Source organism: Pteropus medius, unplaced genomic scaffold (assembly GCF_902729225.1).
Source record: "Pteropus medius unplaced genomic scaffold, Ma_sr-lr_union100, whole genome shotgun sequence".
NCBI classification, from domain to species: domain Eukaryota; kingdom Metazoa; phylum Chordata; class Mammalia; order Chiroptera; family Pteropodidae; genus Pteropus; species Pteropus medius.
In genome coordinates this window covers 5,820,614-5,832,762 of record NW_024342644.1, presented here as the reverse complement: position 1 = coordinate 5,832,762, position 12,149 = coordinate 5,820,614, and the positions used below count along the sequence as shown (strand labels likewise).

Genomic DNA, 12,149 nt, shown 5'->3' with positions numbered 1-12,149 from the left:
TTATTTTCTATGTTCTGATGTTCTGACATCTGGGAGCTTTGCTGACTCTGGAGGGACTATCCTTTTCAGGGTTAGCTAATTCCTAGAGTTAGCGACCAACTCTCCTGGGAGAGTGACCTTTATATGCAAACTATCCACCCACACTCCTAACCACCTCCTCTACCAGGGTCTCAGACTCCAGGCCACCATCTCCCTGCCCTAATCACCCCATGGTAGGTACTAGATAAGTAGGAACAGAACCCACTGAAATTATTCAAACTAGCCAATCCTAAACCTGCCTACCCTACCTCATCCATTCCTCCCCACAGAAACCACAACAAAGGTTCCTGCCCACGTTGTCTCCTTACCCCCTCTGCCTCCTGACGCTGGTGTTTCCCCGCGTCACCCCGTGTGGTGTATCCCCTCCTAGGACCTGAGTATGACAGACAATGTTTTAATGGCTGTTGTCTCCTCACCTGTTCTAAATAATAAAACCTGCATTTTAAAACCCAGACGTTGGTAAGGGATGTGGTGATTAGATAGATGCTGGGCATCTATCTAATGTCCTCAGCAGACCAGCACTGTCTTTTCCTGATGGGAAATAATGAATGAATGAATGAATGAATGAATGAATGAATGAAGGCAGGATGGCCCCTAGAAGGGCCTCAGACTCTGCAGCCTTTGTCAATCAGGTTCTCATCTGAACCACAGAACAAAATCATAACTTAAGTGATGATTTTCTTAAATTGTTCTGAAGATGGTACCTGACTAGCCCCACTCCAGATGCAGAGAAGTTAGTTCACTACAAACAGCAGATGTCTCAGGGCGTTAGGGCTTAATTCCCTTAGAGAACTTGGCTGGGAAAGATTTGGAGGATAAAGTCTAGGTATAAATGAAAACTTTAATTTTCCCCAGAGCATGGATGAGTCTGCCTCCTGGAAGAAGAACATCTTGCCAGGAAATGATGAAGGTGTGTGGTGGGGTGTTCCCACCCCGCCTGTGTGACCTGGGTGAACATTACCTGTGCCCGGTGCTCCCCGACGGCGAACTGGACCACAGCGACGCCCGGGCTGTGGCTGTCCTCAATTCTCTCCACGGTGCTGGAGTCGATTTTCAGGTCATTGCTGATCTCTGCGCTCTGGATGAAGTCTTCCGTTTTCAAGTCCTCCACCTTCTTTAGCTCCCCGTTGGCCAACTGGATGATGGAGCCTTTCATGAAGTAGGGCGGCAGAGTGGGAGGTGCTGCCGCGGGGGAGGCAACAGACTGCACCACGGGCAGGTGGATCTGGGCCTGCACCATGGCTGGGTAGGCGGCCTGGGTGACCAGGGCCTCTGGGCTGAAGTTCTCGCTCTTGGGAAGGGCGGTGGTGACGAAGGTGTGAGGCACTGCTGCAAACTGGGGCGACGATGTGACTATCGCAGAGGCTGCTCCCGACCCCTCCACGTCAGCACTGCCAACTGGGATGAGCAGGGGCTGGGTTCCGGGGATGACCAGGTGCTGGGGCAGGCTGCCAGCGTATGTGATTGCTTGCTGCTGGCTGCTCAGGTAGCCGATGACAGGCGGCTGAGTCCCCGCGTAGAAGGCCGTGGCTGGCAGTCCAACTGGGAGTGGCTCTGAAGCACTGTGTGTGGTCTGAATGACCGTGTGGGGTGACAGCGTGGCAACAGTGGCAGCCTTCACGCCTTCGGGGCCCAGAGCCTGTTGCGGTGAGAGCCCGTAGGATCGGTGCCCGGGCTTCCCTAAATGCAGGCCACTTTTGTCGTTGAGGGTGGAGGGGGAGGCCTCGCGGTGTGTGACCTGCTGCACTTCCAAGTCAGCTGTGGGCGTGTTGCTGTTGGGCAGGACCATCACAGAGGCCCGGACCCCGGACGAGTCCCGACCGCCGTAGTCGGCGGGGCTGGGGTGGACGACCACGTGTCTGGACTCATATGGGTGAGGAGCTGACTTGCTGCTGGCCTTTGCGAGGCCCAGGTCTGCCGAGGTGGGAGCCCCGTACCTCCGCCCCTTCTCCATCTCCCCGTTGAGGATCTCCTTGGCCTGCATGGCCTGCTGCAGCCTGCTGCTCTCGGCTTTCTTGGTGGCTTCTCGAGTAACGAAGTGGCTGCCAGAGTCGGTGTATTGCACTACGACCTGGGGGGAGGGCCCCAGGGTGAGCGGGTGTGGGATCATCGTCTGGTGGGGGTGGAGGTGGACAGGGATGGCCGGAGGAGAGGCCGTGCGCCCGGCATTCTGCGGAGAGCTGGAAATGTGGACGTACTGGTTCTGCTGGGGGGGTGGTGGGGACCCTGGCGCGATGAGCCCCGGAGTCCTGCCTAAGTGCTGCTGCTGCTGCTGCTGCTGCTCAGCCTTGTGTCCAGAGGCTTGGCTCAGACTGCCCATGTTGGCCAGCAGAGTGGAATAGGCCTCCAGCTGAGAGCGCTGGGTTGGAGTGGTGGCTCCTGCGGCAGAGGCCACCGCACTGGTGACGGGACTGGCCGTTGGGGAGATCAGCTGTGATGGGATGAACCCTGCGTAGGGCCCACTGTACTGGGAGGACCCAATGAACTGGAAAGTGTGCGGCAGGTGAGCGTACTGCACGGGCGACACCGGAGTCCCTGACTGCGGGGGAGGATACACCGTGGGCAGCGTGGTGGTCGCCGGGACAGACCTGGGCGCGCTGGGTGGGGAGTAGTCCAGCCCCGTGGACAGTGCTTTGTGTAAACCTATTCCCTGTTGTAAACCGAGCTCCACTGAAGTCCCTGCCGGGCCATGCCTCCCTCCCCCGTGGCTTCGGCCACCAGGGTTGCCTGGGAGCCATGCCACGCCCTCTGCCCTGTGGTTGTCGCTGGGCAGGACCGTGGCCTTCTCCTCGGAAGGCCGGCTGGTGGCGGGGATCTCGCGCTTCTTGGGAGGCAGGCATTCGTTGCTCCGCTCTTGGTTGGATTTCATTTTTCGCCGTCCCCCCTCCACGGTGACTGTTTCACTGTTTGGCTGGCTCTGATTTTAGTCTGATAAAAGGAAAGTCACATTTGATTTCTGTAGGGGATCCAGGCTCTTCATGAGGAATCATCTCCCCGTGGGTGCGATCCGCCAGCAGCAGCTCTGGAATCTGGGAAAAGAAAGAGGGTAGTGACAAGGGTAAGAGGAAAGGGAGAAGAAAGAGAAGGAGGGAAAAGAAATCGAGATATCAGCACCAGAAAAGAACATCCTCCACAAGATTAAGACTAGGCTTCCGGTTTCAACTTTAATTCCAAAAACCCGATCCTAGCCCCAGCATTAAAGCAGGTAAGACATAGCACCTCAGGAAGATTACTAAGACATCGAGCAAGTCAAAACTTAAAGCGGATACCTTTTTATGAAGTTAACTCCCCTAAGACATGTTTCTCACAGCCTCTCTCCTTTTTTCTTTTCTTTTTAGAAGGTAGACAATGCGTTGCTTAAGTGTCCTTTTCAGAAACGCTGGTCTCATTCTTCATCTCTTCCTTACCTTACTGGAAAATCGAATGAAGCCCACAGGGAGATGACATCAGTAAACGTCACCTGGGCCCTGCCCTCAGAGCCAGGCCCAGAGCCAGGCCCTGGGGAGGAGCAGGTTAGGAGTGAAAGCCCTGAACTGACTTATTTAGCATGTTATCTCTGAATCCCTAACTATCGGAGCCACTACTCAAAAGATTCCACCTGACCCTACATCCATCCTGACTCTACGATTCTCTCTTCCCTAACACACACATACACACTCTCACGTGCACACACACTAATCCCGCCCCGGACACAAGACAACTCGGCAGAGCTAGCCATAAATAATCCTGTTCTCTACAAGTTTCCAAAGAATTCCCAGTAGAGCCGCTCACACGGTAATGAAAATCCAAAAGAAACCTGTGAGACTGTTAAAAATGAATATGGTTACAGTTAAAAAAATGCAGATGCATTGAAATTTTCCTTATTGAAGGCTATACACCTACTTCATTCCGCCTCTTTCTTCCTTTCTAAGTGGTCTTTGAATTTTCTCTTCATACCCGCCCACTCCCGCCCGCACCCATTTCTCCTTGGAAAAATCCATTGCACCAATAACCCTAGAGGTGAAACCACTTTCAGACCAATCAGACCTGTGTGTTTTCACCTGAACATATAAATAGTAAACCTGGAACTGGTTCTTATGGACACATATCTCAGTCTCTCAGTAACCAGTGAATTCCGAGTCAGCCAGACTGAGTGGGCAAACAGATGCCCACCTGGCAAGAGGCAGAACATCAACAGACCTACAGGAACCAGGCTAACAAGCAGCAGGTGTAAGCGTCCCTACGGGCAGCAGTGGCAGACATGCACATTGTCATGTGCTGTGATCCTGGGAAGCTGTGAGGTACAGCTGTGGGAAGTACAGCCTAGGATCTGATTTTAAAACAAACGCAAGAAGTCGTCTTCAGCATCTGATCTTTGCCTATCTGAAGCAACAGCGATATCTGTACTATAACACAGCCCCTTTTTTCTCTGTAGCTCCTCCTCTCCCCTTCCAACACATTTATCCCACATCTCTCCTACACAGTTTGCACTTCCCGACCTTAATCTGTAATTTTTTTTTGGCCTGTGATTTAGTGGCCTTTGTCGGTTTTGCTTCAACATCACTAATGAACACCATGATGAAAGGACATAAGAGAAAGTTCCGCAGCTTTAATGACTGTGATCAGCTATATATCGAAGGCAGAGGTTTAAAAATTTGGTGCCTCAATATCAGAGGACATTTCAATAATTAGATATGACTAGGGATACTTTAAAAACTGGGAAAGAAACAAAAAATAAAGTAAAAATTTCTAAAATATTAATGCTTAAGAAATATGTGTCAAAGGACTAATGTATTTTATTTACCTCCCGACCTTTAGCCTTTATAAGTCCCAGGGTAACTGCGTTCTGTACATTCTTCTCTTATAAGGAGTGTACCACATAATTTACACCCAATACTTGTGAATCGATTATGATGACAGTGCTATTTTGAAAACAGTGACAGAATAAAATTAAACTACAGAAGCATCAACAACAGTTGCCCCTTTTCGCTGCTTAAAAAGTACTGAGAATAATCTTTTACTTTTAGATTTCAAGAGTCATCCTTAAGAGAACTTGATAAGCTCCCACATTCCCACACCAACTAGCAAAGTTGTGTAGATCTACTCAAAGCCAACCATTCCATACTCCCCCTGCTGGCTCCACGGTAGCAGTGATCCAATAAAACCCTACAGGATTTCATTAAGGATGTTCACGCAAGAGTGGTATGTCAGAATCTGAAATGAGAACATTTGCATACAGTAGGCCCAGCCAGTAAGGGAATAGGTTAATTAGCTCAAGGCAGCTCTAGGGAAGAAAAAGCAGCAGCGGAAAAGTCCTTTCAAAGCCAAGCAAAATGTCAAACACATTCAGAAAGAGGTCCATTAGCAATGCAAATGTAAACTGCCCCTACGACTGAATGCACAATATACAAAACTAGAAAACCCCTCTGAAGGTACTTTTCAAAAGAACTCAGCTTTAGTAAATTTAAAAAAGAATGCTGACTTGATTCTTAGTGGTGCCTCGGTTTATTTACACTTTATTTGAGAGACATTGGCTTAGCTGGCCCTAAAGATCTCTGTGGCTGATCTTCTGCTAATGGACCACTAAGACTAGGCCTTAACACACAAATTCAAATGTGTTCTTTTGAAAAGTTATCCACTGATAAACATCTTTTCCAAATAATAATAATAATAAACAAATCAAGGATACAAATATTATTGTAGAACTGGAGGGACCACGGGCCAGACTTGATAAAAATGTCAACCCATCCTCTTCCTATATTTAGAAAGACCATGCCTCTTATTTACCAGTGCAGCTTGGAGGAGATGAGACTTTAATTTTGGGGGCATGCGTTCCTTCTCTGTGCTTCATTATCAAACTCTGTAGGCTGTATCTCAGCACCCAGAGACACTGTGAGGGTAGGGATTGTGTCTTGCTGTATTCTCAGTGAACCGCCAGAGGGAGCCACAGTATGCCACTAGGTCCTTGGTACACTGGGTGATTATTCATAGGATTGAAAAGAAGGGAGAGGTAAATTATGAAGGTGGAAAAGTACAGTAGGAAAAAAAGAGAGGAAGAGACAAGGAAGAAGAGAAGAAAAAAGAGTGGGATTTTTGCCTTCGGGGTCTCCTTCTAGCTGCAGACAAATGGTCTCTGTGTCCCCAATTGCCTTCTCAGGGTTGAAACACACCAACAGCTCAGCGCTCCCCCCGCCCCGCCCCCCACTCTGGGAGTCCACCTCTGGATTTTCCTGCCACAACAGAAAGATTTCTTCCAAACATATGGGGTCACACACAATTACATAAATACTAAGTTATCAAAGTAGCACAGATGTAGATCATACTGTTTAAATATTATTAGAAAAGGGAAAGTGGAGAGGGACTTAATAGATGAATTGGGATAGATTTATTTAGGGTTTAATGCATATGGTTTGCCTGATAATCACTAGTCTGAATACATTCATCTTCAGTATCTTTATATCTACATTTGCATCTATCTCTCTGTCAGTATTTTAAAATTTAGCTCAGTGGCCTAAGGTCTTGCTATTCAAAGTGTGGTCCTCAGACCAGCAACACCAGCAGCTTTAGAAATGTAGAATCTCAAGTCCCACCCAGGCCTCCTGATTCAGAATGTGCATTTTAACAAGATCCCCAGGTGAGTCATATGCATAGCAAGGTTTCAGAAACTCAGGTAAGATTAAAATTTCTACTCATAAGTTCCTAAGCAGAGTAAACATCCCCAGCCTCTATCCACTGAGGTAGGTGCTGGGAAACCAAACTAGGCGCTACATGTAAACAGAATTGATGGAGCCTTGGAGATAAGCAGTGAACATTTAGGTAAAACTAAGCTGTTTACTTTGGTGTCACCTAGATTAATACAGTTCTAAATAGCAGATGCTCCTTTTCTTCTGGTTCTTTCTACCTTCAAGAAATATAGGGGAATATACTTTACAAAGTCCATTATCACACATTTTATACATGACTCAATCCTCTCCAGAAAGAAATACAAACTTTTAACAAAGGAAGTACCACACACATCTTTTCTATAATTAAAAAATGTTTCCCCCATTACCATGGATTCAGACTATTTCAGAAGTGATAGGAAAACAAGATGCTTCTGTGCTGAGATATTTGGGAGCGTATCCCCAGACTCCAAGTCCTGTAAATAACAACCAACTGCTCTGAATAGAAGACACTCCTAGAACTTGAGACACATAGTCCTAAAAATGCATTCCCATGTAACGGCATGTGACTGGGTTGCTATGTCGAGCTCACCCAATCCTGAGAGTTTCTCAGTTTGAGTGAAACCCATGACTGTCTGCCATGTATGCACAACAGAGGCATGGTTCCAGTTTTAAAGAGAAAGAAATGCAGGCTGATGAGCTTGTCTCAGTTCTGGAAAAACCATATGACCATTTAGGAGACAGAACAGCCGGACCTGACGGGAGAGGTCACTAGGACATGGCAAAGATTCTCTGAGTCCTGACATGCCAATCTCCTCTCTGTTCTGTTATAAACAAAACCGAAAGATCCATAGGGTGTGCTGGCAGAAGACACTGTATTTAGGTTAGATGTTAAAAATAAGTCCAACTCTGACATACTTGGGATTTCCAGGAAAAAGGTGAGTCGGATGATAGTATAATTAGACACCTTCATGGTTGACTGAACAGGCACGTCCCAAAGGAAGTGGATCACACGTTCATTTATCACTTTCTTTGTTTCTAGTATGTACAGTGGACCTTAATTGTTTAATGTCAGCGTGGAGCGAATGGTATGCCAGAACTCTATTTTTAGTTCTATTCTGTTAAACATTTTATCAGTTTTGGTTGTCATACTTAGAGGTAACAGAAGACTGGAAGGGATGCTTAATATATTATTGCAATTAAAAATTCAAATATATCCCCAGACCTGGAAGTGATGGCACAAAACCAAGAACATTAAGATTAATGAGAATAAAAGTAAATGGCTACTGATCTGGCTTTAGAATGGTTCAAATAGAAGAGCCTAGGGTTTTTGTGGGTTTTTTTTGGATTATACAGTCAATACAAATCAACGGTTTAGTATGGTGCCTAAAAAGCTGGAATAATTATAATCTTCATTTAAAAAAGTACAATGTTCAGAATAAGGAAATAATTTTTTTTTTTTTTTTTTAAATTCTGCAATATACGGCATTGTCAAAGTCAAAGCACTAAGGCAAGGGACACCGGTAACATGAGGAATGTTCGGGGTGGAGCGATCTGGTTAGCGAGAGGTCTGGACACAAGGCAGGCAAGTGACAGCAGAGGCAACTGAAGATATGTGGCCCGGGGAAGTACAAAAAAACTGGAGCATGATCGCAATGCTCACATCCATAAAGGGCTGTCTGTGAAAGGCAGGAAAACAGAACTGAGCTCCAAATGACATTGATATATATAGCAGAAATTAGCAAGTAATCAGAACTGTTAAAAATGAGCTGGGCTGCCTGAGTGAGGTAGGGATCCCTGTGTCATCCCAGGTGTTGAGGGAGCGTTTGGAGTCTCAAGCTGATGGTCTGAGGTAACTGGTGGTGATCACCCTTTCCTTGTTACTTTTACATTTCCTACTTACTTTTACATTTTTCCTATCACAAATATTTTGAGGCTGTAATTCCATCCTGTATCAAGGTAGCTTGCTTCTAAGCCTAGCCTACTTTCCGATTTCCATTTTGGCTGTATCTTCAAAGAGAACTGATCATTTGCTCTTCCTGCTGTGCCCAAGCATGGAGCTTCGCCGGGTAGGTCTCTGGGTCCAAAATAAGGTGGTTTCTGAAGGGGATGGAGGGCCCTATCCAGGTCCATTCAGGCAGGAAACCACCTGAGAGGTGAGCTGAAACCTGGGATAACTTTGCAAAATAGGTTGTTTGATATCTTCACCCCAACACACTCAGGTTTCCCTTCTCCACTTGGCACCCCCGTCACACAGGGTAAGCTGGTAATCCATGCTAGAAACAAGTCCACGCAAGTGCCTAAAGACATAAAGAATAGATAAATGTAAACCTTAACCTGTATCATTAATCAGATGGAGTAGTGGATTAAATGGTGGACCCTTAAAAGATACATCCATCTGGAATCTGTGAATGTGACTGTAATTTTAAAAAGGGAATGTAATTAAGGATTTTGAGATGAGAACATCCAGAATTATCCAGGTGGGCCCCAAATCCAATGACAAGTGTCATTATAAAAGAAAGGCAAAGAAAGATTGGAGACACAGTCAAGAACACCCTGTGAAGACAGAGGCAGAGAGAAGAGAGTTATGTGGTCAAGGAATGCGTGAAGCCACCAGAATCTGGCAGAGTCAGGAAAGAGTCCCCACTATAGCCTTGGGAGGGAGCGCTGCCCTGTTGACGCCTTAATTTCAGACTTCTTGAGCCCAGAACTGTAAGGAAACAAGTTTGTTTGTTTGTTTTTAAATCGGGATATAATTGACACATGACAGTGTGTAAGTTTGAGGGGTACAATGTATTGAGTTGATACATTCATATATTGCAATATGACTACTTCGGTAGTGGTGTCAGCTTACACTCTGATCCTGTCACAAAGCTATAATTTCTTTTTTGTTGGGAACAATTAAGATCTCGTCTTAGCAATTTGAAGTTTATAATACTGTTTGTTGACTATAATCACTGTGCCATGCATTAGATCTCCAGACCTTATTTATCCACTAGTTGTAAGTTTGTACCCTTAAATATTTCTCCAACTGCCCCATCCCCAGCCCCTACCATTCTACTGTTTTTATAAGTTTAGCTTTTTATAGGTTCTACATATAAGTGATATCTTTCGGCAATTGTCCTTCTCTGTCTGACCTATCTCACTTATCATAATGCCCAAGTTCCACTGTTTTAAGCTACCAGATTTATGGCAATTTGTTCCGTCAGTCCTAGGAAACAAATAAAAATAGCTTCCATCTATCGATCATCTAATATATGCCAATGACTCTACTTAAACATCTCATTTACTCCTCAAAACAAACTCATGAGGTTTATATTTTTATCTCCATTTTTCGGATGGAGACACTGAGGCTTGGCCGAGACCTCACAGTCAGAGGGAGAACTGGCATTGAGAATCACTTTCTTGCTCTACCCACCCATGATGCAGAGTAGACTGGTGTATTGGGATCCACTGTGGTGATGGCAGCCTAAGAGCAAATATCCTTTTTCTTTATTTTCATGTAGAAAAGGGACAGAATGCATAGAGAGAAGAGAGGAGATGTCCAGGCAACCCTGGCACCATATTTAGCACTAATCACTGACCAGTTGGTGTGGCATTCAGTGTTGCAGGCTGATTTGACTAAGGAAGAGAGATGGGGATCTTTTTACTTCAAAAGCAAGTGAGCCAGGGACCACCAGCACCACCCAGCACCAAGCTCAATGCTACCCATCCAATTGTGATCCACCTTATAGTAGGGGTGAGACCCCAGAGACAGCATTCTGCACATAGAGAACTGTGGACACTAACATGGGGTCTGTATAAGCTCTCTCTCCCTCTAGCATTACAAAAAGCAAGTTCAAGTCTGCACTAAGGTGCAGGACTCCTTGGTCCATGGCAGCGATTCACACCACAAAGGGCTTTCCTTTGAAGCAGGACTTTGCTGGGAAGGCAGGGATCGGTTGCTACCACTGACAGCTGAGATTTTTAGTGGGAAGAGGGAAAGCAGGAGAAAACAGGCTCTACTCTTTATATTATTAGGACCATGAATAATAAGTTTTGGGGGCTCTGTTCATCTATAGATTTTTTAGCAATGAAAATAGCGACTAAATTTAATACAATAATTAAAACATTTAAATCCACCCAAAAGAACACAGTCTCATTTGGGTGCTTCCTGGCTCAATGGAGCTCTGAGTCCGGTGCAAAAAACTGACTCAGAGTCATTCTGCTGATTGAGGGCCCTGAGGGAGATGCTGGAGGGGATTCCTCAAGACTCACAGCTGTGTTGGCGGTCCTTGCACTGAACTTCTCCACTTGGCATGTGGCTAAACTTCTGTCTCCCTCATCCATAAATGGGGCTCTGTTATTTGCTGCTACTGTCAGCCAACGGAGAGACAGCCTTCATCAAGCTTTCGGCGAAGCTTTTCTTAGATTCTTGGCTTCTGCCATTACCGTTCCTAGTCAACATGATGACAGTGATACTGGTGTTTTGAGTGGGTTTTGCCACCCATGGAAACACGAAGAGATCTGTCACGTGGGTGGGGTCCATTGCATGGGCACACGACGAAAGTCTGTGCACAGGACAGGCTTGCGTGTCAGGGCACGAAAGAGGAGGATATAGGGCCGAGGCTGCAGCTGGGCTGTGCCGTCCCGGGAAGCTGGCTGGCTCACATGGAATGTCACCGCAGCATCCGGGTAGCCAGTGTCCTCTGGCAGCCTGCCTGTGCTGGGATTCCTGGAAAGGCTCGAGACGGAAAAATAATCACTTGGAGGGATAACCATCTGAATTGAAACAGGTCCCAAATGAATTGTCCAACAGAGGTTGAGTTTGAGTTTTTCAAAAAAGCTGGAAATGCCTTTCTGTCAAGACCTTCCCTGGTTCAATGCATGAGCAAATACCTTTCTGCTTTAAAGTGTCAGGCACGCCAGATTAGCCACCCTGGGACTCCCAAATCTGTTTATCCACCACTCTGCTGAAGGCTGGGAATAGCTACGCAGGCACTTTCCTGTACCCTGTGTTTAGTGGTTCTCAGCCCACTCTTAGAGTGAATTGTTCTAAGGACAGAGGTAGTGGGCCTCTTTCACTGTGTCATCCTTCAGACTGTTGTGACAAGGGGCAAAGAACTGGCCACAGTAACATAATTAGGATGGGGGTTGGGAAGCATTTTTGACTCTCAATTTAATGTTCTTAGCCCTATAGAGATAGATCTCACTACAGAATTCAGTACGCATTCACATCCATTGGCATATTTTAAATATCAAGATAAAATATTAATATCATTATCATTAATACTGATAACATAATATTATTACTACTAATAATAAGGAGGAGGACATAGAGAATAATATAGTAGAAAGAACAGGCTATGGCGTAGGTAGAGTACAGGTTCAAAACCTGGCTTTATAAATCCCTAACTGCCTATGTAATTTTTTAAATGTAATTTTTATTTTACTCAGAATTAAACATGTGTTCAGTTTAGGGAGGCATGT

The 12,149-nt window shown here is 45.9% G+C and overlaps 1 protein-coding gene across 11 annotated transcripts in view; it reads right to left on the bottom strand.

Moving 5' to 3' along the window:
- ATXN1 (ataxin 1) overlaps positions 1–12,149 on the bottom strand; it is a 363,244-nt gene that overhangs the window by 20,606 nt on the left and 330,489 nt on the right. For all 11 annotated transcript variants that reach the window (XM_039866500.1, XM_039866493.1, XM_039866492.1 and 8 more), the window contains one exon: positions 1,001–3,068. In XM_039866500.1, coding sequence (XP_039722434.1) covers positions 1,001–2,908 — 1,908 coding nt within the window. In that variant the 5' untranslated portion in view covers positions 2,909–3,068. The remainder of the gene's footprint in view (positions 1–1,000; positions 3,069–12,149) is intronic.